Genomic DNA, 26,373 nt, shown 5'->3' on the forward strand with positions numbered 1-26,373 from the left:
GGGTGAGGACCTAAAGAATTAAGTACTTGATGAATTAAGTAACAAAGAATTCCACATGCACATTCTGTGATTGGCATTGTGACCCCCCCACATGTCCCATTTCATCTCCCCAACAACCCCCTGAGGAATTCTTATCCCCATTTCCCAGATGGGGAGACAGGCTTTGGGAGACTCAGGAGCTTGCCCAAAGTCTCCAGCAGTTTCACTAGTGGAACCCAACTCCTGCTGACTCCTAGTACCATCGTAACACCATGCCCCTGACACTCTAGAACCTAGATGACAAGTTGGTCCACATCTGTTGTCTCCACATCATCCTGTATGGTGGGTATTCTTAAACCACATCTTAGAGAATAGACACAGCATGGTGGCCCAGAACCAGGTGTGTCCAGATCCATGGATGTGACATCTTGGACTACCGACATCATATGTGAAAGGCTGGAGGCCAGGCCTGATGCTGCTACCCCTCTGTCTATGACATGGGACAAGGCTCTTCATCTCTCTGAACCTCAATTTACCCCTATGTCTAGGGTAGTAATATAATGAAACCATTTTGAGAATTGCTTATGTTGATTTCTATGAAAGTGCTTTGAAATCTATGAAAACTTACTGGTGGTCTTACTACCATCATTTTAGGGTGTCATTACTAGAAGTCGCCTCAGGAGCCATGAAGTTTACAAGTACATCTATTTTGTACATGAGAGAGTTGTCACCTAGGAAAGGGAAAAAGAAGGGAAAGGAGTAATTGTTCACTAAGAGTGAACAGCTAAGTTACAACCTGCAATTATTATTACAGGGTGTCATGTGCCTCTGTAGTTAATATCTTTAATTCTCACATCATTGCAGCATTGGTATTATTGTACCCATTTTTCTTATTGAGAAGCTGAGTTTCAGAAATGATACAACTAGGCCAAGGTCATAAGATATAGTCCATATGAATAACAAGAACGGCAAAAAAAAAAAAACAAACCAGCAGACTACATTATGTTGGTGCAGTTTGGGAGTCCCCCAGATCATTCTCAGGTTCCATGATTCACAGAAGGACTCGCATATTCACAATGACAGTTCATTATAGCAAGAGAATAGAGACTAAAATCAGTAGAGGGAAGAGGCACCTAAGGCAGGGTCTAAGAGAGACCAGGCATGAGCATCCAATCGTCTCTCCCAGTAGAGCTGAGCAGGTGCTGTGTACCTCTCCCACAACAAAGTGTGGCAACATGCACAGTATTGCCAAGCAGGGAAACTCACCGAGCCCCAGTGTCCAGGGTTGGTCGTGGGGTTCTGGTCCTACAGGCATGGCTGACCACTCCCATGCCTCAGCCCCTTAGTGTCCAGCCCCTCCAGAAGTCATGATGATCCCATGTGCCCCAAGATCCCCACAATCAATCACATTATTCGCATATACTGTCTGCTTGTGCCCCAAGGCCTCAGGTAAACCAAGACATACTCATCAGGCAGGACATTCCAAGGGTTTCAAAGTCCCCTCCCAGGGTCTGGGCAATGGCCAAACCCTTCTAGGTTAAGGTGAATCCTTTAATGCATGGTTGGGATACTGGGAGAGACTGGGAGAGTTCATTTTTCAACTTGAATCTCTCCCCACAGGGTTACTTTCTTGTGTTCTGATGGAAGTCACGAAGATGCCAGTGGAGGAGGGCCTGTGCACGCTAGTCCCTTGCAGATTAGAATTTCTCAAAGAATCACTAAACAATTCCATGATCACAGGCTACTGGATCAATAAAAATATTAGCTCCGCTGTATCTACAAGTGAACTTAGTGCTGCCATAGGTGATAACACCAGTGAAAGATTCCACGTTATTTGGAATCTTGAAGAACAAGACTGTACCCTGCTGACCCACAATGTATTCAGAAGGGACAACATGACATACTTATCCTCAGCAGATCAAGAAGAACAAAAGAGTACCTTACTGAGGGAGAATATCACACTCTTCCTGCCAGGTGACATTCAATCTCATGTAATGGGTGGTTTGGAAAGAAGGAACTACAGTAGGGGTTTGGTAATTGTGTGGTTTTTACCTCACAGGGCACTGGGTTTTACAAAATCCTAGTAATTTACAATAATACAAAGATACAAGTACAGTTGCAACTTAATTTTTCTGAATAGAAATTGCAAAGAGAGAGGAAGTGACTTACCTGGAAGCATCCAACCAATAAGAGATGGAGGCATAAATGATCACAGATCAGCCAGAAAGGGCAGAGCCTCTTGGAAGAATTAGATGGGGAGGGAAGGAGGCAGAGTAGGAGCTGGCCCTAGGAAGTCTAGGCCAGGGGACATACAAGGGATCACAGGCAATCTAGATCCTTAGGAAATTTACTCACTCTCAGTCTTGAAAGTCCAGGATTCAGGCTCAAGTTCTGCCACTTCAAGCAAGTCTTTCCAGTGTCTCACTGAGACAATGGGGTATGCCCCATCCTTGCAGAGAAGGGAAATAAGCTTATGAAAAGCCACCCAATGATAACAATCCCCCGTCCCAATAGATTGGAGGAATGGGGGAGGGGTACCAAGTGAGCTAATGGATGGGAAAGCACTTTGTAACCTGAAAACCCTAGGTATCTGTGAAGTATCCATGAGGGTCATTCATCCCCGAGGTTTGGGTACAATACAACTCTCTCCTTCAGACTGGACACAGAAACCAGAGCTCTACATTCCAGATATTCCTGTGGCTGGGAAGCCTGTGGCCTTCACCTGTACCATCAGAGGCTCCTGCATAGAAACCAAAGCCCTCTTCCTCTCCTGGAAAGAACACACTAAGTCCTTCAACACAGATGGCTCCAGAAACAACTCCTCCTCTTCTTCAGTGCTACACATCACCCCAAAGCCTGAGGACCATGACACCATGCTGCGATGCCATTTGAACTTCTCCCTACCTAACTTGACCAGAATCGCCAAGTTTCCGCCAATCAGTGAGTGCTAGTGGGCAAGGGAAGATCCAGAGTCTGAAAGAAATGATGAACCCAAGAGAAATACTTGAGTACTTGAATCCTTGTAGGAAGGGAAAGGGAGAAGTCAGAGGAGCAGCCACATCTTCCCCTGGCTTCTGGGGCTGGAAGATCACAGGTAAGAACTGAGCCCAAGTTTGAGACAAATGAGGAGAGAGGATAAATTCCAGCCCTTCTGAGCTCCTGGAAAGTCTTATTGAAGCTCCTGTTTTGCATCATAAATGAGGAGAAGGCTGGGTCCTGGGGGAAGTGGAGAAGGGAAACCAGGATGCTTTGTTGACTCCTGGCCCCCCTCCCCACAGTTCCTACCATGCTGTTCTATCACATCTGCTCCTTGGAGAAGATTCTGAAGTGCAGCTGTTCCTTCTATGGTATCCCCACACCCATCGTGCATTGGCTCATGGAAGGTGTTCTTGTGAGTGTGAAAAACATGAGTAACATCCTTCAGGTGACTACCAACATAACTGCCCCCTGGGCCAACAGCACCATCCACCTGCTCGGGAAGCCAGAAACAGTCATGAACCTCCATTGTGTGGCACAGAACAAATATGGAAACCAGAGTTCAACTGTCTTCCTGATACCAGGTAAGCATAAGGACTCTGGTAGCTGGGATAGAATGTCAACAACCTAGGGACTGGGATGAGGATGGGCACAGGGACAAAAAGAAAAATAGTATCTCAGACTTCACAGCAGTAGGAAAAAAAAAACATTCTCACTTCTCTCTGATTCCAGATGAGAGTTCAGTTCCCAAAGTGTTCATGAAAGGGCTAATCCAAGGCATCGTGTATGGAGTCATTGTTCCAGCACTACTCTTCTTCTTCCTTGTTCTTCTTGTGTGAGTACCAAGTTAAAATCCATCAGCATGCCTTTCCCGAAGTGTACTATATTTAGTTTTGTTCTTTATGTCCTTCCTTATCAGCCTTCCAGTTTATTCTACTGTGTCTGCTCTCTTGGTATGGACTCATATCACTAAGTTGCAGTCATTCTTCTTTTTCAATATTAGCATGTAAGGCTATAAATTTCCCTCTGAGCATAACTTTAGCTGCATCTCACAAATTTTCATACCAAAAATTTTATTATCACTTAGTTAAAATATTTTAATTTCGGTTATGACTTTCTGACCCAAAGGTATTTTTAGACACATCAAATTTTTCTAATAACCTTCATTTCTTTATTTCTACCTTAAACCCAGTAAGTGCAGAGAATATAGACTATGCTTGATTTTATTTTTAATTTTCTTTGTGGCACAATTTTTATTTGGTTTTTATAAACATTTCACGTGGGCTTGAAAATAATGTGTATTCTATATTTGTTGAACTTGGTGATGTGTGTGTATATATATAAATAATTGCCTTAAATCAAGTTCATTAATCATGGCACTTAAATCTTCTCTAGCTGAGCTGTGACTTGTGCTTGGTGAGCCTCTCTACACTTAATCTCCCATTCCTGTTCCCTTCTCTCACCTGGCTGATGTTTACTCATCATTCAGGACTCGGCTCACAGCTCCTCCATCATGTGCTCCAGGAAGCTTTTCCTGGCACCTGGGCTGAGTGGCCTCTGAAGGCTCCCATAGCCATCTGAGCTTTGTGGTATTCACACTATTTTCACGGTATGTGACTAAGTGTGACTATTTTTTGTTTGCTGTTATTTATATTTGTTTGGCCTCTTTAACCTGTGCTTGTTGGTGTCTTTTTATCAATTCTGGAAAATTCTCAACCTTTGTTTCCTTATATGTTGCCTCTGCCCTTCCCTTTCACTATGGGGTTTTCATTAGATTCTTGTCAAACTTTCTTTCCACCCTTTTTCATCTTATCCTGTAGTCTTGAATTTTCCAGGGATGTAGACAATTAAAAGCATGTACAAGGAAGATACTAGGAGAACATTTCCCCTTCAGTGTTTCCCTCTGTGGCTGGGGTGGAGCATCAGTACTTCCCAGAAATGCTTCAGCTTTCCCCTAGTCAGCCCTCTCCAGCATAGTACTCTGTGAGTATTGTAAATGTGTCTCTTTTTTTTTTTTTCACAGCTCCCTTATCTCCCCTCCTCCCCCTACTCTCAGGAATAAGGTTTTCCCACTTAACAGGAAAAAAGCAACTCCCAACATCTGCAAAGTTATTACCACTGGTGCCAGTGATTCACTCCTTGTCTTTTTCAGAGAAAGAGGCATTCCTCTTTCTGTCTGAAGTTAGTCCCACCTCTTTTACTTGGGAATCTGTCTCCTCCACACCCCCTCAATCATCCCTTCTCTCTCCTAAATTTTCATTCATTCTTTCTTTACTGCCTCTTTCTCTGAAGAAGATAAATATGCCCGAATCTGTCCACCTGAGCCCTACAAACTCCCTCTATGCACCATCCAACATTTTATTTTGAGAGAATAGCTTACACCCACTTCCTGATTCTTGTCGCCCTTACATTCTTCAGTCTGCTGCGCTCGCCTCTCCAGTACTGTACCATCAAGTGGCGCTGTCTAAAGCAACCAGTTATCCTCCTCCTCCAGACCCCATAACAGATGTTCTCTGTCCCTCGTGTTCATCTTGGGCTGACATTTATGATCTGGGTGGCTGGGGTGAGGCCCTCCTACCTAGTGGCTCCTTTTTACAGTGAAGGACTTTGCCAGGGCCACCTGCTGAAAGTGATGTGGGTGAGAGCAGCAGGGGTGAGGGATAGAGAATCCAAGAAGGGTGGTGCTGGTTGGGGGGGTGGGGGTTGCAATAGCCACTGAGGAGAAAAAATGGGACAAGGAAAACAAATGGCAAGCAGTGGCAAAAGTCCAGTTGTGATAGGAGGTTATTAATTGTTAATGGCACCAACTGTCATTGCTCTGGGAAGTTTCTTCCAAGCTGTGGTTGTTGGAAGATAAAGAGCAGATGGTGGCATTGATCTAGGCTTGGGTCTTTGCAGGCAGAGTATCATGGAAGGCTGTTGATGTGGGCAAGGAAGGAGGTGTGGACACTGGAAGGAGTGAACACTTTGAGTGGGTAGCTCTCTCTATGCAGTGGGGTAAGGAAGAGAGGAAGAGAAACCAAGATAGATGCTGGAGAATATGATGCTGTGGGATTGAAGCTTAAAGCTGTGAGATCAAAGAACAGGTACAGGAGACTGGAAAGAGAGCACAAGAAAATGGTGTGGAATAGAAAAAGTAGGCAGATCATGAGATGTTGGGATTTTAAATTTCAGAGGTGGAAGAGTTTGGGGAGATAATGGACCCTTGGCAGCTAAGGGAGACAAGTTGCATTAGTCAGGACGCTTCCAGTTGTGAGCATCAAGAGCAGAACTCTGCAAGTTCAAGGAAAAAGAGAACAGTTCTGGTTGCCTGTTGCTATGTCACTATTCCCAAACTTAGTGACTTTAAGCAACAATTGTTTTAGTGTTTCTCATAATTTCATGGATTGGGAGTTCAGGTAGGGTCCAGCTGGGTGAGCCTGCTGCTTCTTGTGGCATCCACCTGGCAGTATCGTGAAGTCACTTGGTAGTATTCAGCTAGCAGCTGGGCTGGGCTGAGCTGGGCTGGAGGGTTCATCATGCCTTCGCTCACAATGTTGGCATTCTGATGGGGGTGGGGGGCAACCACAAGGCTGGGCTCGGCTGGACCCCTCTCCCTTTCTGTATAGGATCAGGGCCTCTCATCTCCTCCAAGGCAGAAGTTGCCAGTCACTCCTAAGGCTAGACCTGCAATTGACCGAACATCACTTCCACCATATTCTGTCAGTCAGAGCAAGGTCCAAGCGGAGAGGAAATAGACTCTATCTCTCCAGGGGAGGAGTGCCACAAATCCACAGCCATTTTTAATCTGCCACAGGAACATACTGACCACACGATATGTGTAGGACTTAAACAACAAAGACATTTCTCACAGCTGTGGAGGCTGGAAGTCCAAGATACCAGCAGGTTTGGCTTCTGCAGAGTCCCCTCATGGCTTGTAAATGGCCACCCTCTTGCTGCCTCTTTACATGGTTACCCCTCTGTGCATACATGCCCTTGGTGCCTCTCACTCTGGTTACAGGACACCAGTCATATTGGATTGGGGCCCCAGTTAACAACCTCCACTTCATGTAATCACCCCTCAGAAGGCCCTATGTCTCCAAGTACACTTGACCCTTGAACAACACATGTTTGACCTGTGTGGGTCCACTTATAAGCAGCTTTGCGACTGACCCACATAGTTCAAACCCACATTGTTCAAGGGTCAACTGTCGCACGGAGCAGGGCTCATCCATAAGACACCATTTAACCTTAATTTCCTCTTTGAAGGCCCCACCTCCAAATTGTTACATTCAGAGGTACTGGGGGTTGGAACTTCAACACAGGAATTGGAGGGGAGGGGCACAATTCGGCCCATCACAGGGAGTATCCATATGTTAGGCATGACTGGATCCAGGCACACAAACTGTGTCCACCAGAGTATTGCTCCATCTCCGGCTTTGCTGCTGCAGCGTTGACTTGGTTGGTCTCTGGATGTTCCCTCCACCTAGTGGGCAATGTGGCCCACAGCAGCCCCAAGTTCACAGCCTCCTATCTTGGAAACTAGCCAAAAGAAAACTTGTCTTTCTCTCTGGTGTATATATCCACCCCAGAGGTAACTCTGATGGTCCCTGCTTGAGTCTCAGGCCCATCCTGGACCAATGGCCATGTGCAGGTGGGCCAGGTACTTTGATGAGCTGGCTAGCCTGAGTCTGCATATCCTGCCTTGTGCGTTCCCATGGAAACCACAAGAAAAGCTCCTCCCCATAGTTCCTCCTCACTCCTCATGCTTCCTGACCAACTCTGGTGCTTCCCCATGTGGCCCTGCATGGTATGGCTGCCCCCTCTTCAGGGAAATTGGGGGTAACAAACTGTCTTTTCCATAGCGGTTGTCTCCTGATCTGTTGGCTTCACCATAGCCGCATACAAATAAGATCCCAGGTGCATGTTAAAACAGATCTGGAAGAGCCAGACTGAGCAAAGCAGGGGGACCCCTGGGCAGGTCCGCAGTTGCCAGGGCAATGGAGGAAGGCTCTGTAATCCACGAAATGCCCACACAACACAATGCTGCACAGCTGGGAAGATGCAAGAAGCTCTTCGTGGACTCGTATGCACAAATATACCAGAAATAGAAAAAGAAAGAAGAAAGGTACCAAAAAAGATTTTTCCTAAGGAAAACATTTCCTGTTCATACCGGGACACAAGAAGACTGGGAGAAAAGCAGAGGAAAGGCACAGTGATGAAGGGCCACCAGGCTGGAGGGCTGAGACTTTGTCCTGGGAGCCATGGGAAAGAAGATTTGTGGTCAAGGGAGGGACAGGGTCAGCTCTGGGGCAGGGGGCCAGGAAAGAGGCTGGGAAGAGGATCCAGGCCAAAGATATGTACCTGTACCCCCATTTGATGAAGGGAATGAAGGGCTGGTCACAGAACCTGCAAAAGCAGGGAAACTCAGTTTCTGACCTCCAGCCCCAGGGCTCTGCTTGGTAACAGGAAGCAGGGGTGGGGAACTGATCACAGCATTAACCACAAAGTTCATTGTCTTAGAATGAAGATGCTTAAGCAGTGGGCGAGGCGTCAGATCCCCAAGGAAGAAGAGGCCCTGATCTTTGAGAAACCAGAGCTGCCAGGGGAGCCAGAAACACCCAAGAAGACTGAAGCTGAAACTTCACCAGTCTCGGCTGGAGGTAAGACCCGGGGACTGTGGGAGCTCAGGCTGTCTACCGGTCAGGCTGCTGCAGCACCCGGGCCACCAGGGCCACTCTTGCAAAACAAAGGACTCCCAGGCACCCCTGGACCCTCCAACCCAGAGCCCCAGGGCTGGAACCCAGAGGGTGTATGCTTGGGGCAAGCTCTCCAGCTCATTCCGATGCATGATCCCAGCACAGAGAACCAGGGCTGGGCCTTAGCCTCTTTCCGGTTCTTCAAGCTGAGCTCCCCTTCCAGCAGCCCAGCCCGTCCCACAGAGGAGGCCACTTGGTGCAGGTAGCCATGGCTCTGCCAGGACAAGATAGCACAGACTAGGAAGAGAGAGTTATTACTCTGCTCAGGCTGCAGTTACAAAGTACCACGGACTGGGTAACCTAAACAACAGAAAGGCGTTTTGGTGTTTTTGTTTTTATTTTTTGTTTTTTTGTTTTTTCATGATTCTGGAAGCTAGAAGTCTGAGATCAAGGTGTTGGTGGGGCTGGTTCCTCCTGAGGCTTCTCCCCTTAGCTTGCAGATGGTGGCGTGGTCCTGAAAGTGTGTGTCTGTGTCCTAATCTCCTCTTGTTGTAAGGAAATCAATCCAACCGGATGAGGGCCCACCCTAATGACCTCATTTTACCTTAATTATCCCTCTAAAGGCCCTGTCTCTGGATACAGTCACATTCTGAGGTCCTGGCGTTAGGGCTCACCATATGAATTTGGAGCAGGAGGTGGGGTGGGGAGGGACGCAACTCAGCCCATAACAGAGGCTTCTGGGAGGTGGCTGGATCCCACCATTTGTGGGAGGCCTGGAGAGGGGAAGGGACTTGCCCAGGGCAGAGAAACATCAAGACCTGGTTCTCCCTCAGTCTAAGGTGAGAAAGGAGGCTCCAGGGTGGATGGTGACCAGCTTGTGGTTTGCAGACATGTCAGCGAGGACCTGCCACTGCCAGACACTCACCATTCACCAGGCAGACATCCCCTGAGGCTACACCCTGCTCCCTGCCCTCCGGAGCAGGTGTGAATACTGAGCACCAGGAGCACCAGGAAATGGACTATTGCTGTTGCACCGGCCATGGGGGGCATTGTGAACCAGAGTGACAGTGACTCTCCTACAGCCTCCAGGAAAACCATGGATCACATCCAGCCTCCGCATTCTACAGTGAGAGAGACTGAGACCCGTAGGAAGGAAGGGGCTGAAACATTAAAAAAAAAGGACTTCTGTCTTTGGGGACATTGGGGCTCCTGAGACCCCATCCTCCACACTCAGCTTTGCAAACAGAGAAACTGAGGCTCACAACGCCTCAGGCCACACAGCAAGATTGTGCCCTGCTCAGGACCTCTGAATCCTAGGTCCCTGGTCATCTTCTCCCGACCCTATAAGACTCTAGTGCAGGGGCTGTAAACTCAGAACTCCACAGGGCCAGGCAGGTAACAAAACGAGTGCAGGAGGCCTGGTGAGTCCATCCGGAGAGCAGGCACCCCACCTGACGGGGGCGCCCAGCTGCAGTGAACTCTGCTCTCATTTCCCCCCCACCCCTGCCTTTGCCCTGCTGCCCACCTCCCAGCAGGAACAGGTCTCTATTGCCAGATCTGACTTTTTTTTTTTAAAGGAGAATCCAGAGATTCAGGTTTCAGTGTGAAATCTCTGGACTCAAACATGTTAATAATTAAAGCCCTGTTGTTAAAAGCAGTGTGGATCCCAGAGAAGCCTCTCATTTGCAAATCTGATTAGAAGCACAAATAGGAAAGGGACACCCTCTCTCCAAACCCATGTCCTGCCAAAAAGAGGTGTCTTTATTCAGAATGCAAACCTCTTGCCAAGTGCAGATGGAATCCCCAGATCCTGGGCAGAGTCTGCTTGGGTGTGGAAGGGTAAGGAAGTTTCCCCGGTGGAGAAGGATGCTCCAGGTAACTCAGTGCCCCCTCCACAAAAAAGAAAAAAGAAAAACCCGGCCCTAGCAAAGCTTACATTCTGGAAGTCAGACGTGAAGGAGGGGCATGATTGAAAGTAAGTGAACACATGAAATAGGAAATAATAGAGACTAGGGAGAAAGCAAAACAGAGGTGTGACCAAGATACTGTCTTGGAAGTGAGGGTTCCTTTGCAGAGCCCAGTCAACAAAGGCTTGTTAAAGGGGAGACCTAAATACTAAGAAAGAAGCTGGTGCCAATCCAGCAAGAAGAACACTGCAGAAGAGAGGGCAGCCCTGGGGCTGGAGTAAGTTTGGCCTGTTCAAGGGAGAGAGAGAAAGATGGAGCAGCTGGAGCTGAGTGTCTGAGGCAGGGCTGTGCTCAGGGGCTGTTGATGGAAGGTGGTCGGGGTGGGGAGACCAGGGCTTTGGCTGCTGTAGTCAGAGCAGCCCTACAGGGGCAGATGGTGACAGCTCAGAGCAAGGTGGGGGGAGGGGTAGAGGACAGAGCTGAGATCTGTTTAAGAGGCAAAGCCAGCTCCTCTAGCAGACAGACTGAATGTGGGGGGGCGGGGGGAGTGGATTGAGCATGGATATGCTTTTGAGGTAAGACAGCGCCCATGGGGCGGCTTTAAAGGTTCCTGCCTCCAGCCTCCCCAGCCATGGAGCAGGCTCAGAGACTGTTCGCCTGCCTCTGAGGCCTGTGTGAGGGACAGGGACAGGGACACTTAACCTGGCGGGCCAGGAAGGACTGTGCCTAGTAAATGGATGCGTGGTGGGCCCAGGAGGAAAAAAGGAACCGCCGGTCGTCCAGGTGCTGGATGGGGTGTTTTGGAGGTGGTTCCACCTTGCAGGGGAGGACGCTGAGGTTCTGGGAAGAGAAGTGACTTGTCCAGGGTCACAGAGCCAAACCCGTGAAAGAATGGGGGCGGGAGGGGGAGGTGTTGCACCTAAGCCTTGAACTACCAGCTCCTCCCCACTCCCAGCCCCCAGATTGGGTACCCCCGTGCCTTCCCATTCCCTTGTCATACTGGGGCTGAGCAGTGGGTTGGAAGGAAGGAGAAAATTTCATCCCTAAAGTCAGTGTTATTCATGGAAGTAGATAAGCTGAACTCTGATCCACAGGAAAAGGAGGCCGCGGGGTGGGGGGGCCTGGACCCCTGGGTCGGAGGGGGAGGGACCGGGGTCCTGGACCCCTGGGTCTGAGAGGGGGAGGAACAGGAGCCTGGACCCCTGGGTCCGAGGGAGGACGACATTGGGACTGAAGCAGGAAGGAGGTGGGCTTCAGGAGAAGTGTCCCCGACCCAGGGTTGCGGGGATCGAGGGGGGCGGGCCCAGGACTCCGGGGGCGGGCGGGAGTAGGGCCGGGCCGCAGTAACAAAGGCCTCTCCCTCCTACAAGCAACCCCCCTCGGCCCCGCCTCCCCAGCCCCCCGCCTGCCCTGATTGGCCGGCCTTCCTGCCCGTCAGCGCCGCCCCCCTCCCTGGGTCTGCAGCAGCTCCGGCCGCCTCGTCGCGCCCCCCCAGCCCCTTCCCCCCGCCCCCGCCGCCCCCCCGGGCCGGTGCAGCCGCTGGCGGGGTCCCCCTCCCCCTCCCCCTCTCCCCCCAGGACCTGCGTGCCCCGGGACGGCCCCCCCTTCCCCCTCCCCCTTCGCGCCGCTGCCGCCGCCGCGATGCCCCCCCCTGCGCCCGGGGCCCGGCTCCGGCTCCTCGCCGCCGCCGCCCTGGCCGGCCTGGCCGTCATCAGCCGAGGTACCGCAGCGCCGGGGGCGGGGGCTCGGCCGGGACGCCGGGGTCCCTGGCGGGGACAGGGGACGGGAGGGGGGCTGCATCCGTGGACGGGGAAGGGGAGGCCCCCAGACGCGAGGTCTGGGCCCCGGAGCGGGGGCTGCATCCCCGGCCGGGCTCGGGGTCCTTGGACGAGTGGGTGCGTGCCCCGGGGCTGGTCCGCGCCCTGGGCTGGAGCCTGGGCCTGGAGGCGGAGGTCTGCTCCTCCCGGTCAACCAGGGAGAGGGTCGCGGACACCGGGCCCCGGCCTGAGGGCGGGAGTGTGCGGCTTCGGACAAGGAGGGGGGACGCGACGCTGAAGGAAGGGGCTCCGGGCAGGAGCTCTGAGCTGAGTTGGGGTGTAGGGGGAAAGGGATGCCCCCTCGAGGGTCGCCTCTCTGCGTGGAGATGGTCCCTGAGGGGGTCCTGGCCTGAGGGCCAGGGTGGGTGTTTGTGTGGGCAAAAGCGGAGGGATGGCGTCTTCCCCGGGTCAGTATAGGGAGGGGGCAGGGGTGTCCAGAGACCTCAGTCCCAGGGCCAGGAAAAGGGGGGCGGGGGCGGGGGTCTGGTGTCTCAGCTAGAAAGAGGCTGGAATTCCCCATCTGGGTCACACAGGTTGAGACAAAGTGTTGGTATTTGGGGAGTTGCAGTTATGTGGGGGAATGGGGATCCAGAAAGTTGGGGTGCTGAGCTACGGATTCAGATGTGGGGAGCTCTGGCTGAATGCCTGGGCTCCCTGGGGCTGGACTGGAGCTTGAGCACCGGGCAGATTGAGATGGAAGGAAAGGACTAACACAGGGTCAAAGGGTGAACAGCCTCCCAGTGGGGGAGGGGGCTGCGGGGTCGTCTACAGAGAAGGAAGGGGAGAATGGAAAGTGGGGGCCTCAGGGGGTGCACCGGGCAATCTCTGGATGGAGGATGTGTAGCTAGACCTTGTGTTTTCCCAGCGGGGGGGCTGCAGCACCGACGGTCCACGAGATGACCCCCTCGGGGGGGGAGGGGCAAGCAAGGACGCGGGAGACAGGGAAGAGTGTTAATTAAGTGCTTCTGGAGGATTCCCCCGGGCCCTGCCTCCAAACAAGGGTCACAGAGTCAGGGACACAGTCGGGGACAAGCGAGAGCCCCCGCCAGTCTGAGTGAGGCTGCTGTTGTTCTGCGCCTCCCGCCCACACACACCGGGTCCGGCACAGCCTCGTAGACACCGACACTGAGTCCAACTAGGAGCGCACCTGCAGCCGCCCACAGTCACCCCACCACTGCGGCTCCCCGCACGCAGGTCAGGGGTCAGCCAGTGCCCGCAGGACGCAGGCTGGGGCCCCAGGGGGTCCTGGACTTTGTCTCTTCCTGGTGCCCATGGTCTGAGCGCTCCTTCCCCTGAGCTGTCTGACTCACTGTCTGACTTTCTGACCACCCGCCTGTGTCTCGCTGTCTCTGTCACTTGTCTGTGTGTCTCTCTAGGCGTCTCAGCCACTTCCGGAGGCTCCCAGGCTCTGGGTGACATTCCCGGTGTCTGTCTCAGGGTCTCTGTCTCTCCACCCCTGCTGGTCTCAGCACAATTTCACATCTGTCCCTCCCTGCCTCTGGAGACGCTTCCTGTTGTCACACCACGTGTGTGTCTCTGTCCCTTCCTGGCTCTCTCATGCCGGCCTTGGTCCTCATTTACTTGTGGGAATTCATCAACACCTCTCATTGTTCTCCCTGTCCTTTCCTTGGCCCTAGCCTTCTCCCTTCACCTCCCCCTACACTCTCTCTCTCTCTTTATGCCCAAGGTAACTTCCCACTTTCCACTTTTCAGGACCCAAGACATCCTGCTGTGTGCACAGCCTGGGCTGGCAGCTTAGTAGAGCCGGGAGGTGGCCCATGACCTAGGCTGGGTGTTTCCCCATCTCTGGGCCTCAGTTCCCCACTTCTGAACGCTGCAGCCGGGGAGAGGGGCCTGGTGAGCTGGGACAGAAGCAGAAGTGAGAAAGGCAGTCAGTTGCACCTGCCTGCCTCCCTGCTGAGAAAAACCTGATGGGAGGAGGTACACAAAATTGGATCTTCCCTCTTCTGTTTTCAGAATTGCAGGAGGAATTCCTGAGGGTTACCAGTCCTGTATAGCACAGCGAACCTGATCCCCCTCCCCAACCTGCTCTCCGAGTACAGCCCCTCTCACTTAGACATAGTGAGGCCCCCAGAGTGCCAGATTGGGAAGGGGTTGGTTTGTGTGTTGATGCTTTTCCCAAGATAGAAACAAAATAAATCCATTTCTTTGCACTTGGCTTTTTTTCTACCTCTCTGGCATCCATAGATATCGTTCTATCTTTGATTTTTTTTTTTTTTTTTTTTTTGGCCTATGGGACAGTTCCTGAGTGCACTGGCTGGTGGTGAGGCCTTGCTGGATGGAGAGAGCAGGGCGGACCTAGGCATCGGACCCAGGGTCCATCCGTCTTGTCTGGACTGTGGTCCCTGCTCATCTATTCCCTCTGCACATATTACTGAGCACAGTGTCTATTCTGGGCACAGTGGGTCTGCTGCATATCACAGACAGATGACGTCATTGCCCTCGCAGAGCTGAGATCCCAGTGGGACAGAGAGAGAGAGCAAAAAACTGAAACAAAATCTAAAAACAAGCCAGCAAGTAAATAGGTAATTTCAGAGAGTGATGGGTAATGGGAAGAAAATTAGGGACAAGCTGGCTGTGTGGGCTCTCAGGTAGTCGAGGGAGCAGTGGAGAGTGCATGCAGTTCAGGCAGAAGGAAGTGGAGAGGTCCGCCTTCAGAAGACCCTGAGGGAACAGCAGAGGCAAAGGCCCTGGGGTTGGAACCAGTGGAAATTTCCAGTGCCCTTGGCACAGATGATTCAGACTCTGGGCATCAGTGATGCAAAGACCCCTGGCCTTCCAAAGTCAGTAATTTCTAGAAAGAGGGGTCAGGGGCTCTCCCATGGCAGCCAGGCCAGGACCCACCCCATGCACTGCTCTTCCCCTCCTAATGTGTCTCCCCACCCGCTCAGGCCAGCCACACTACTGCCTCTTACTCACACACATTCCTGGGCTTCCTGGTCCCCTTCTGTGGGTTTCAGGATGGTGGAACCCGAGCACCCCCCCATTGGAGGGTCCCAATTTTGCCTAAGTTCCTTCCAGGGGTGCCGGGAGATTTCTACTTCTCACTCAAGGTCACCCAGCTTGTTAGAAATCCCCCTCTCTCTCAAGAGAGGGGAACTCACCCCTCTTCAACCCTCATCCCTAGATTTATCAGACAGGTGTGAGGGCTGCTAGTTGGAACTGGCAGGGACCCATGGGACCCGTCCAGTCACCACTGACCCCGGACAGGCTGGCATCTGCCCCATAATCACCCCACCATGAGACTGTGGGCAGGTACTTAACCGCCAGGCCCTATACTGTTACTTGAATGACCTCCTTTCATCCTCCTTCCGCAACCTGAAGAAGGAGGCACGATGATGATCATTCCCATTTAGAGGTGGGGAAACTGAGTCTCAGGGAGGTGAAATAAGTCTGTGCAATGCAGAGGCAGAGTGGAGATTTGAACCTGGGCAGCCCACTCAGTCCATTCCTTTTGGCACCTGCTTATGCTAGCATCAGAGCAGACGCTGACAGGGCATCTGAAGGATCACCAACCTCAGGGGTGGGAGCTGGGCACAGAGCAACTTACAACCCAGACACACCCTGCCCTTCCCGAGCCCCACCCCACCCCCACCCCTGGGGAGACTGACCTCGAACCAGGGATAGCAAGAGATTCTTCCTATAAAAAGAAGGTGCTATTCTGAACAGCTAGCATTTATTGGGCCCTTTCTGCATGCTAAGCACTGAGCTAAACATTTTGCTAGCGTGTTCCTGTGGAATCCCCCACAAAAACCCTCAGAGGGAAGAATTCTTATTTTTCTCTCTTTTACACATCGGGGAGCTGAGATCCAGATTGTGCAGGGGTGGGGGAGTCACCCAGCCAGGAAATGATGGGGCAGACATTTCATTTCCCAGCTCAGGCTCCGCAGGGCTTTCTCATCCAGTCTATAGACATCGTCTGTTCCCTCTATGAACACTTCCCTGCTCAGAGCTAAACCCAGCTCCCGGGAACACAGCCAAGATTTGGGCCCTTGGGGAATTCTGGGGCAGGTAGGGACACTGTCACAGCTGAGTCAACATGTACCCATTAGAGAGAGTGGAACTGTGCACTCAAACAGTCAGGGAGAGTCCTCCTGGAGGAGGGGGCATTTGAGTTTGGGTCTTGAAGAATGAGTAGGAGTTCAAAGGCTTGAGAAGCATGTGAAAGGCATCCATTTATATTCATTCATTCAACAAATATTTCCCAAGGCCTTCCAGGGCCAAACCCTGGGCTGGAAAATGCTAGGGATGCAGACCTGAGTCAAACCCAGGCTCTGCCCTGGAGAAATTTGGGAATGCCCTCAGCCAGGCCCAGAGCTGGGCATGCTGGGAACGCAGATAATGGTCTGCCCCAGGCTCTGCTTTGGAGGAGCAGGTTCGGGAGGCAGTTGACCTTGATCTAAGGTGCCCTGGGCTGATAGACACAACCTCTCCCAGGAAAGGCCCCGCTCTATGAGGGCCCTGAAGAAGAAGTGTTTGATGAGAAACTATGAGTCAGAGGGATGGACAGTGCTGGGCCCACATGCGCCAAGGGAGATGAGGCAGGGGAGTGATATCAGAACCCCGGACACCGGGCATAGGGTCAGGGCACTTCTGTGTGTTGGAAAGATCCCTCTGGCAAGGGGTTTCTCTGTATCTCTGCCTGCTGGGACGTTTGGTTAGGGCCTTGGATATGGGTGTGGGGTCCACTCCTCACCCCACCGCCCTGGTCTGTGGGCCTAGTTCCCATGGCCGCTCCTGCCTGGGGGCAGGGCCTGAGCCCAGGAGCGCTGGGTTCCTGGATGCTTGTCCAGCACCTCGGACAGCTCCCTCCTCACCCCAGGCTGGGTCCCCTCCTTTCAGCTGAGGCCGCAGCTGTCACGGGTGGGAGGGGAGTTTGTTTGGCCCCCTAAGGGGCATTTAGCAATGACTGGAGGCATTTTTGGTTGTCACCCCGGTGCAGTGGGAGGAGCTGCTGGCCTCTGGAAGGTCAAGGCCAGAGGTGCTGCCGCACATTCTGCACAGCACCGGACGGCCCCTCCCTGAAGAAGGCTCCAGCCCCACACGCCAGAGGTGCCGAAGTGGAGGAGCCCTGGCCCAGGATCCGTGTCACCAGGAGTGTGACAGCTCCTGTGGGATGCCTGTGTGTGATATGATTGTAGGTGACAGCGTGACTGTGCGCCCCATTCTTGGCTCACAGCAGCCCCTTTGTATTTCAGAGGCTGTGATGGTGTCGCTGTGTCATTGCACAGGCTGTAGCTTCAGGCACGAAATCCCATAGTTGGGGTGGGGACAAGCCTGGCCCTTGGGCTGGAAAGGTTGTGTGTGTGTGTGTGTGTGTGTGTGTGTGTGTGTGTAGATGGCCCCCTGGGTAGGGCTGTGACGGTGTGCAGACTTTGCACCTGCATGTAGGAGGCTGTTGGTGTCAGTGTACAACTGTATTGTGCTGTACGTGGTGGGGTGACTCAGTGTGTGACGCTGCTTGGCCTGGGGCTGTCCCTTCTGCCTGACCATGACAACAGCAGTGCTCCTCAGAGAGACTTGTCTTTTCTAAGTGACCTTCTGCTGGGTGGGTGTTGTGGGCTGTGTTGTCACCCTGAGTGTGTGTGGGCCTGTTCCTATGAGCAGGGCCCATTGCCATGCATGTGACTGAGTGTGGAACTCTTTCCTGGCCTGGAGCTGGCTCTGTGTGTCCTTTCTGGACCCTGGTGGCTGTGCATGTGTGTCTGTCTCCTGGCTGTCCCCTGCTGTTACCATGGCTGTGAATGGCCCTGTCCACTCTGCACAGCTGGGAAGGACCAGCCCCCTCCCTGCATCCAGAAGTGACCGGGTAAGGCCAGGGTGAGGGGCTACCCACTGCACTGGCTCTGCCCCAGGCTGGTCCTGAGGGGCTGCTGATGGAGCGGGCCCTCGGGAGTCATTGGGGCAGCACGGGCAATTAATTCATCAGATTAATTAGCTCCTCAACCAGGGCAGGGCAGGGCCCTCCCTCCCTAGGCGTCCAAGGTCATTCAGCCTCCTCCTCTCCCCAGCCTAGAGCATCTCCATCCGGCCGCCTCGACTTGCTCAGCCCCCACTCCCTGGCTCCGGTCCAGCCCGCTGGCCACAGTCCACAGAGAGATGAATGGGTGGGGGTGGGGGCCCTGCCGGGCAATGGGGCCTTGGAGCTGCGCTGGAGTGTGCGGGCAGGCATGGATCTGTGCCCGCAAGAGAGTGCCCGGGTGAGCACAGGCCCACGCGTGCGTCTGTGTAGACACGTATGTCTGCCAAGGTCTGTGTGTGGCTGTGCACTGTACCTGAGGGTATGTTTGTGGTAGATGTGTGTCTGGGGGTGCACATGCATGAGTGTTGAATACATACAGCCAGCTCTGTGTGTGTGTCTTTCCGTGTATTCCTGAATTAGTGTGTGCACATGTGTGTGTCTGCATGTGTTGGCTACATATGTACAGGTTTCTTTGTTTATCTGTGTCTGAATGTGTGTGCCTATGTCTATCTGTGTATGTGTGTCTCCACATATGTTTGTTGTGTGTGTGCCTTTGGATATGTATCTATGCACTCTTGAACCTGTCTTCACCGTGCATCTGTGTATACATGTATGCATATACATGTATCTCTGTGTATGGGTATGTGTCTGTACACAGTACTTGCAGGTGTGTGTGAACATGCATGTTGGTGTGCGGGCATCTTTCACGCATGTGTGTCTGTGTGCTGTCATTGGGGTATGGGCTCAGTGTCTCTGGAGGTGTGTAGGTATGTGTGTCCCGGTCTGTCTCAGTGAGTGTGGGCTTGTGAGAGGACACATCCATGTTGTGTGTGTCTGCTGCCATGTGTGTTTCTGGGAACACAAATGAACATACATGTGGGTGGGTGTGGAGACCATCTGTCTGCAAGGACGTGTGTCGGTGTGCACTGTGCTGAGCCGGCCGTCCTATCCGCAGGGCTGCTGTCCCAGAGCCTGGAGTTCAGCTCCCCCGCCGACAACTACACAGTGTGCGAAGGCGACAATGCCACCCTCAGGTATGGGGCCTCGGAAGATCTCCCTGGGACTGCAGTCCTGTCCCCTACCGTCTCTAGGGAACAACCCTGGCCTGGGGCGAAGCCCAGCACCTCCCTGTCAGGAGAGGCCACTAGGGGCATGGACTCTGGGCCTCAGAGTCCCTGTTTGTCAAATGGGCAAAGGATCAGTAACAACCGTGTTGCTTTTGTGGGGGTTGAAGGGTCTGTACACATACCCTGAGCTGAGAGAGCACAGCACACTGTGGCTGCTTGTGAATGCAAGCCAGGGTTATCGTTTCCCCAGACCTCTGCCCACTCTGGATCTCTGTCCCCTCTCTCTGGTCTCTGTCCCCTCTCTCTGGTCTCTGTCCCCTCTCCCCTCTCTCTGGTCTCTGTCCTCTCTCTCTGGTCTCTGTCCCCTCTCTCTGGTCTTTGTCCCCTCTCTCTGGTCTCTGTCCCTTCTCTCTGGTCTCTGTCTCCCTCTCTCTGGGTCCCTGTCCCCCTCTCTGGGTCTGTGTACCTCATCTTTATGCATCTCTGTCCCAGACTGCCTGTCTTCCTCTTTTCAGATCCCTGGCACACAACAGTCTCCACCAGCTATCATCCCATGTGCACTTGAGCTCACAACTTTCCCTCTCTAGGGCTCAGTTTGCCCACCTGTAAAGTGGGCACAGTCACCCCTCAGGGCTGCAGTGGGATCTGGAAGTGTAGTGGCACATCCCCCACCCCTTCCCTAAGCCCTTGCAATGGGAGAGCCTGGAAAGCCAGACTGGGATGAAGGAGAGAAGGAAGAACCCTCCTCCCCTCATCCTTCCTGCAGCTGCTTCATCGATGAGCACGTGACCCGAGTGGCCTGGCTGAACCGCTCCAACATCCTGTATGCGGGCAATGACCGCTGGACCAGCGACCCGAGGGTGCGGCTGCTCATCAACACACCCGAGGAGTTCTCCATCCTCATCACCCAGGTGGGGCTGGGCGACGAGGGCCTCTACACCTGCTCCTTCCAGACCCCCCACCAGCCGTACACCACTCAGGTCTACCTCATCGTGCATGGTGAGCCCGAGGCCAGAGGGGCAGGGATGGGGGCAGAGGTGGTGAGCGAGGGCAAGTGGGGGAGGGGCACGGTCTCCAGGTACACCCACATGGGAGGCAGACACTGCCCCGCCCTTGCTGATCTCAGCTAAGAAAAGGAAGGGACAGTCACACAGGCAGTGACTCTTCAGCGTCGCAGCTTCAAAGTCAGGAGAGCTATGAAGGAAGGGGAAGGTGCGCTCACAGGAAGACCACATTCATTGGCTCAGCCCCATTTATTGAGCACCTACTATGTGCTGGCATTGCTCCAGGCACTGGGGATAGAGAAGACGCTGATAGAGCTGTCCCTACCTCTTTGGAGGTGACTTTCCAAGGAGAGGCAGGCTCCCAGACACAGTGTCTGAGCTGAGACCTTCAGCCGGGTGCAGAGCTGATGCCAGAGAAGGAACAGCACGTGCAGGGGCCCAGGGAGAAAATGAGTCAGGTGTACAGAGGAAGTCCTGCACAGCAGGATGCATCAGAATTCCTGTCGGGAGAGAGGGGGCTGGAGAGACCCACAGAGGGGGCAGGAGGAAGAGAGAGGGATGAGGCTGCCTCAAAAATGGGCTGGAGGGAAGGAGGGAACGCAGACACAGGGACAGCCCAGCGGGGCCAGGACAAGCCCAACTCAGGAGCCAGATGGCCTGGGTTCCAGCCTCCATGGCACCACCACCTGCTGAGGAGCCCTGAGCAGGGGAGGTGGGCTGAGATTCCCCATGTGCATCAGATCTAAGACATCCTCCATTGGGAGGGACCCCTTTATTGTATGCTCTGCTGGAAAAGAAAAAGAACCTGCTGATCAGACTCTGGCAGCCAGATTATAGGCATGGTCACGTGGGGTAAAAAACACCCACATGTCAGAGTGGATGAACATAGCCACCTCTACCCCAGAGGGCAGCAGTCAGAGTTTAATTAGTTAATTTTTGTACAACACTGAGAACAGGGTTTACCACACAGCAAGCACCATGTGCATACTTGTTAAATAAGTTAATTTTGAAATAATAATGACAAGTAAATAAAAATAGAGATGGGGAGAGAGAAATTCAGAACAGAAGACAGGAAAACCAAGTTAGGATGAAGGCAGAGAGAGAGACTGAGAAAGAGTGAGGAAGACCAAAGTTAGACAGGAAGCCAGACCTAGAGGCAAGGGAGAAACACAGAGAAAACTTACAGAAAGACAGGGAATGTCAACTGGACACCCAGGTCTGAGGGAGGAGGGGCTGGGGCCTGGACCCCTGGGTCTGAGGGGGGAGGGGCTGGGGTCCCAGACCCCTGGGTCCTGGGAGCCCATGTCCAGCCTCTCTCTGACCTCTCTCCCCTCCTCCACAGTCCCCGCCCGCATTGTGAACATCTCCTCGCCTGTAACAGTGAATGAGGGGGGCAACGTGAACCTGCTTTGCCTGGCTGTGGGGCGGCCGGAGCCCACGGTCACCTGGAGGCAGCTCCGAGGTGAGAACCTCACCCCTGGCCCAAGCCCCTTCTTCTCCATGGTATGGGACCCTCGTTTCCCCATATGCCTCCCTAGATTCCCAGCGTTCCCCTTCCCCCGTTCCTGATCCTTCTACTCCAGTAATAGCTCCATTTCCCCCTCCCACCCCAATCCCATTATTTCCCTGGCTGACTTCAGATCCTTACAGCCTTCACCACTTGGCATCCCAGGCCTCTAGATCATCCATTAGACCCCAGCCGTGCCCCCCCACCCTGTCCTTGCCCCCAGTATCCAGTGTCTTCCCCACCAGCCACAGGATTCTCCTGGACTCAGATCCGTGACCTGAGCCAGGGTACAGCCAGTGGCCCCGCCCACATTCCCACCTCCTGGTCACATACATCACTTACAGCTCTGCTGGAGGCTCCAGCCCAGCAGTTCTCAAAAGTGCAGTCTCCAAAATAGCAGCATGATCATCCCCTGGGAATTTGCCAGACATCACATTTCTGAGGCCGCCCCAGACCGGATGACTGGAAATCGCCCTCCCCACCACACCACCACCATCACCTCCTTTGAACAAGTCCTTTGGTGATTCAGATGGTCCAGCTGAGAATCACTGCTGTGTCTGGGGTACTACCCCCAAACATAGTGGGAAATGTGACTTCCTAGATCTCAACACCTCCCACTGTCCCCTTACCTGGATCTTTACCACCACTTCCCAGATCCCTAGATCCTCATTCACTGCATCTTCGGAGGCCAGTGGTGCCAATCACTGAATTCCTGAAACTCCAGGACCCAGTCACGAGGTCTCAGATCCCTGATTCTCCCCCAGTGGGTCATCTGAACCCCACAATCCTGGTCTGAGACCCTGGCTTCCCAGATGCCCTAAGAAGTCCCAAAGGGTCTTCTGAGCCCAAATCTGTCATAGACCCTACCTATCCAGATTATTGATCCCAACTACCAGATCCAGATTGTCTGAACCCCAAGAGCTAGATCCCAGAACTCAGAGCCTTCCCCCATTGGGTTTGTATTTCCTGGATCTTTCTGAGCCTTAAGATCCAGGGGTCCTCTCCATGGGGTCCTCTGAGCCCCATGATCTGAGTCATGGACTCCCAGATCCCTTGATCCCCTGTACCCCCAAATTCTAGGACCCTCCCCCCTGGGTTCTAGTTACTAAGCCCAGATCCTTACTCCCTGCCCCACCCCCAGAAGGAGATTCCAGCCCCCCTCCCCCAAAGCCCCTCCTATCTCCCCCGGCCGGGGCACTCCAGGCCCTGCGGTGTCCGCCCCGCTGATGTGTGTCCGTGTTGTGCCCGTGTTGTCCCGTGTTAAGTGTTTGTGTCCGGCCCCGCCCCCTCCCCTTCCCAACCTCCACAGACGGCTTCACCTCTGAGGGCGAGATCCTGGAGATTTCCGACATCCAGCGGGGCCAGGCTGGAGAATATGAATGCGTGACTCACAACGGGGTCAACTCAGCACCGGACAGTCGCCGCGTGCTGGTCACAGTCAACTGTGAGCCCTCTGGCAGTGGGCACAGAAGGGGGGCGGGCCCTGGGTCCCTGGGCAAAAAAGGGGTGCAGGAAGAGAGGGCAGGAGGTCTGGACTCCTGGGAAGGAGGGAGGAAGGGGGCTGGGGCAGGACCCCTTAGGCCTACCTGGCTGGGAGAATTCGCTGACTCTCGCTGTCACCAGACCCGCCGACCATCACGGACGTGACCAGCGCCCGCACGGCCCTGGGCCGGGCCGCCCTCCTGCGCTGTGAAGCCATGGCAGTGCCCCCGGCGGACTTCCAGTGGTACAAGGATGACAGACTGTGAGGACAGCACCTGCGGGTTGTGCGGGCTGTGGGAGGGTGGGGGAGGGGTGCGCGCACCGGAAGGTGGCACAGTCCTAGGTCCCGAGAATGGGGTGGTGTGGGGGGGAAGGGGTCCAACTTATAGATGATGGGGTCTGCGAGGGCCCCAGAGCGAGATTGTGGGTACTTACTGGAAGCTTGGGCCCACCATGATGAGTGTGGAGCTCCATCTCCCTGGGCTATTCAAGGGTCAGGGGTCGATGCTGAGCATCTGTCAGGGAAGCTTTAGGAGACCATTGGCACGGGGGTTCAGCAGGGCCTGGGAGCCCCTAGAGACTGGGGGCATACCCTGGAAAGTCCAGTGTCCCTGAGGGTCAGGGTGCCTGGAGAGGGGTGTCAGCGGGGGTGGCCCGGGATCCGTGGGGAGCTAGACCCTGAGTCTGGGTGTGTGTGTATTGGGAGGGGGGTCTCTGAGGAACTGGGGAGCCTGCAAGTCAATGGCCTGGGCTTGGAGCCCGAAGGGGTCGCGGCCCGGTCCCTGACCCGGATCCCCGGCAGGCTGAGCAGCGGCACGGCCGAGGGCCTGAAGGTGCAGACGGAGCGCACCCGCTCGATGCTACTCTTTGCCAACGTGAGCGCCCGGCATTACGGCAACTACACGTGTCGCGCTGCCAACCGGCTCGGAGCATCCAGCGCCTCCATGCGGCTCCTGCGTGCGTGCGAGCGCCTGTCGGCGGGAAGGGCGGGGCGGGGCGAGCGGGGCCTGGGCGGCGTGGGCGGGGCGATGAGAGTGGGCGGGGCCTGGTGGGTGGAGAGGCCAGGACTGCCCTCAGACTCACCCAGAACTTAGGAGAGAGGGGATGCTGGGACTCAAACAACAAGACTGAACGAAAAAACGATCCTTTCGATGGGTGTTGATTTACTCAGTGCCCACTAAGGGCTGGGCATTGGGCGCTGGGGACGCAGCAGTGCACGAGAGACAGGTCTAGGGATTTGCAAAACTTACGGCCTAGTATTAGCAGAAAAGCAATAAACAAGTAGACACAGAAATAAAATGAAAAGCAGATAGGTATCTACATAAGCAAGCAAAAAATAATAGGATTGGAGATAGATAAGCTCATCAGAGAAAGAGGGGGTGGGGTCCGTACCATTGGAACTGAGACCTGAGTGGCAAGAAGCAGCTAGCCCTGCCCAGGTTTGCGGGAAGAGCTCTGCAGGCAGAGGGAACAGCGAATGCAGAGGTTCGACCGGAGGCCCGCATGACCTGAGCAGAGTGGCCACAAGACTTGAGGTTGTAGAGGAAGGGAGAACCAGAGTCTCCTGGGCCATGATAAAGATTTTGGATTTTATTCTACTGCAGGGCGAGGCCACTGGAGGCTATTAAGTGGGGGAGTGACATGTAGTTGATGCTTCTCAAGAGAATCTCTCTGACTGCTATTGGAGGGATGAGCTGGGGTGGGGGTGTCACAAAATGGAGGCGAGAAGACCAGAGAGGAGGCTGGGGGCAGCACAAAGTGTCTACCAGGGAGATGTTTTGGAGGTGGAGGGGAAGAGGGAAGTGGAGACCAGGTGATTCCAAAGTTGGCTGGAACAGCTGGGTGGATGAGGATGTGGCACTGAAGTACTGACTGGAGAAATAGTGGGGGTGGGACAGGCCAGCAGCCAGTCTGGGAGACAAACGTGGAGAAGGCAGTTTTGGACATGCTGACTGGAAGATGCTTGGTGGCAGTGCTGGATGGAGGGAAACTGTAAGACAGAAAGACAATGAGAGCCCCAGGCTGATGAAAAAGCAGCAGAGATCTGAGAAAATCAGGGAAATAAGAGAGAGAGTCAAATGCTTCACAAAATGCTGAGACTCAAAAACCAGAAGAGCAGCCACACAGAGGGGAAGGCTCAGGACAGCCCTTGAGAAAGTAGCCCCATAGGAGACCCTCAGGGACCAGTGCAGACAGAGACAGGCACCTGGGAGAGACACACACAGGTCTCCTCCTCCCAGGCTTCATCCCGTGACCCTCTCTCTTTTTCCAGGCCCAGGATCCCTGGAGAACTCAGCCCCGAGGCCCCCGGGGCCCCTGACCCTCCTCTCTGCCCTGGGCTGGCTGTGGTGGAGGATGTAGGAAGACCCCAGTGCAGCTCGCCTCCCCCTGTGGGGGGGCCTGAGTCCGAGAGCAAGAGAAAAGGGGGGAGCAATCAGCATGGGTCTCCAAGGGGCGGAAGAGCTCTCGGCCACCAAGGAAGAAGAGCGGAGGAAGAAGAGGAAGAAGAGGAAGAAAGATCTTTAGAGAACCCATCACTGTGAGGGATAACGCAAAATTATGCATCTTTCTACAGCCATTCTCGCCACTGTTCACGTTTCCAATTGTGACCCACCCCCGCCACCCCCACCCCTCTCTTAGCTCAGGCTGTCAACTGGATCGCATGTGTGTAGTGGGTGTATGTGTGTGTGAGCCTGCATGTGTGTGTATGTGTGTTGGGGAGGGGGAGTGGGTGGACAGGGAAGAGGGCTTGAGGTCTTCCCTCCCCAACACCCCCACATCCACTGCCCCAACCCTGCTGCCTCTTTCCTGGGGCTGGAGGTAGGTATGGGGGCTTCGTGGTAGAAACTATGAGGGGAGGTTTTCCCAGGCCCCTATTTTACCAATATATGCACGCAGCACACTGCCTCCTGCCCTCCCTGCTGAAAAGGTGTTTCCTAGGCAGGTTGGGAGTGGGGAGGGGTGTTGCACTCA

At 53.9% G+C, this 26,373-nt stretch overlaps 1 protein-coding gene across 1 annotated transcript; it reads left to right on the forward strand.

The window, feature by feature from the left end:
- Nucleotides 1-12,181: 12,181 nt before the first annotated feature.
- IGLON5 (IgLON family member 5) lies at nt 12,182-25,905 on the forward strand. The gene is made up of 8 exons (XM_045856348.1): nt 12,182-12,260; nt 19,296-19,374; nt 20,174-20,406; nt 21,754-21,873; nt 23,228-23,362; nt 23,542-23,662; nt 24,203-24,357; nt 25,673-25,905. The coding sequence occupies exons 1-8, from the start codon at nt 12,182-12,184 to the stop codon at nt 25,759-25,761; spliced, it is 1,011 nt and encodes a 336-aa protein (XP_045712304.1). The 3' UTR covers nt 25,762-25,905.
- Nucleotides 25,906-26,373: the final 468 nt, after the last annotated feature.

Source organism: Phyllostomus hastatus, unplaced genomic scaffold (genome assembly GCF_019186645.2).
Source record: "Phyllostomus hastatus isolate PE091 unplaced genomic scaffold, TTU_PhHast_1.1 phas_scaffold_1224, whole genome shotgun sequence".
In the NCBI taxonomy this organism is placed as follows: domain Eukaryota; kingdom Metazoa; phylum Chordata; class Mammalia; order Chiroptera; family Phyllostomidae; genus Phyllostomus; species Phyllostomus hastatus.

What these genes read in the sequence shown, in the direction of transcription:
- IGLON5 (XM_045856348.1), top strand. Translation starts at nt 12,182, where the DNA reads ATGCCCCCCCCTGCGCCCGGGGCCCGGCTCCGGCTCCTCGCCGCCGCC. An exon ending in GGCGACAATGCCACCCTCAG is followed by an intron (nt 19,375 to 20,173) that starts GTATGGGGCCTC and finishes TCCTTCCTGCAG; the next exon opens with CTGCTTCATCGATGAGCACG. An exon ending in CGCCTCCATGCGGCTCCTGC is followed by an intron (nt 24,358 to 25,672) that starts GTGCGTGCGAGC and finishes CTCTTTTTCCAG; the next exon opens with GCCCAGGATCCCTGGAGAAC.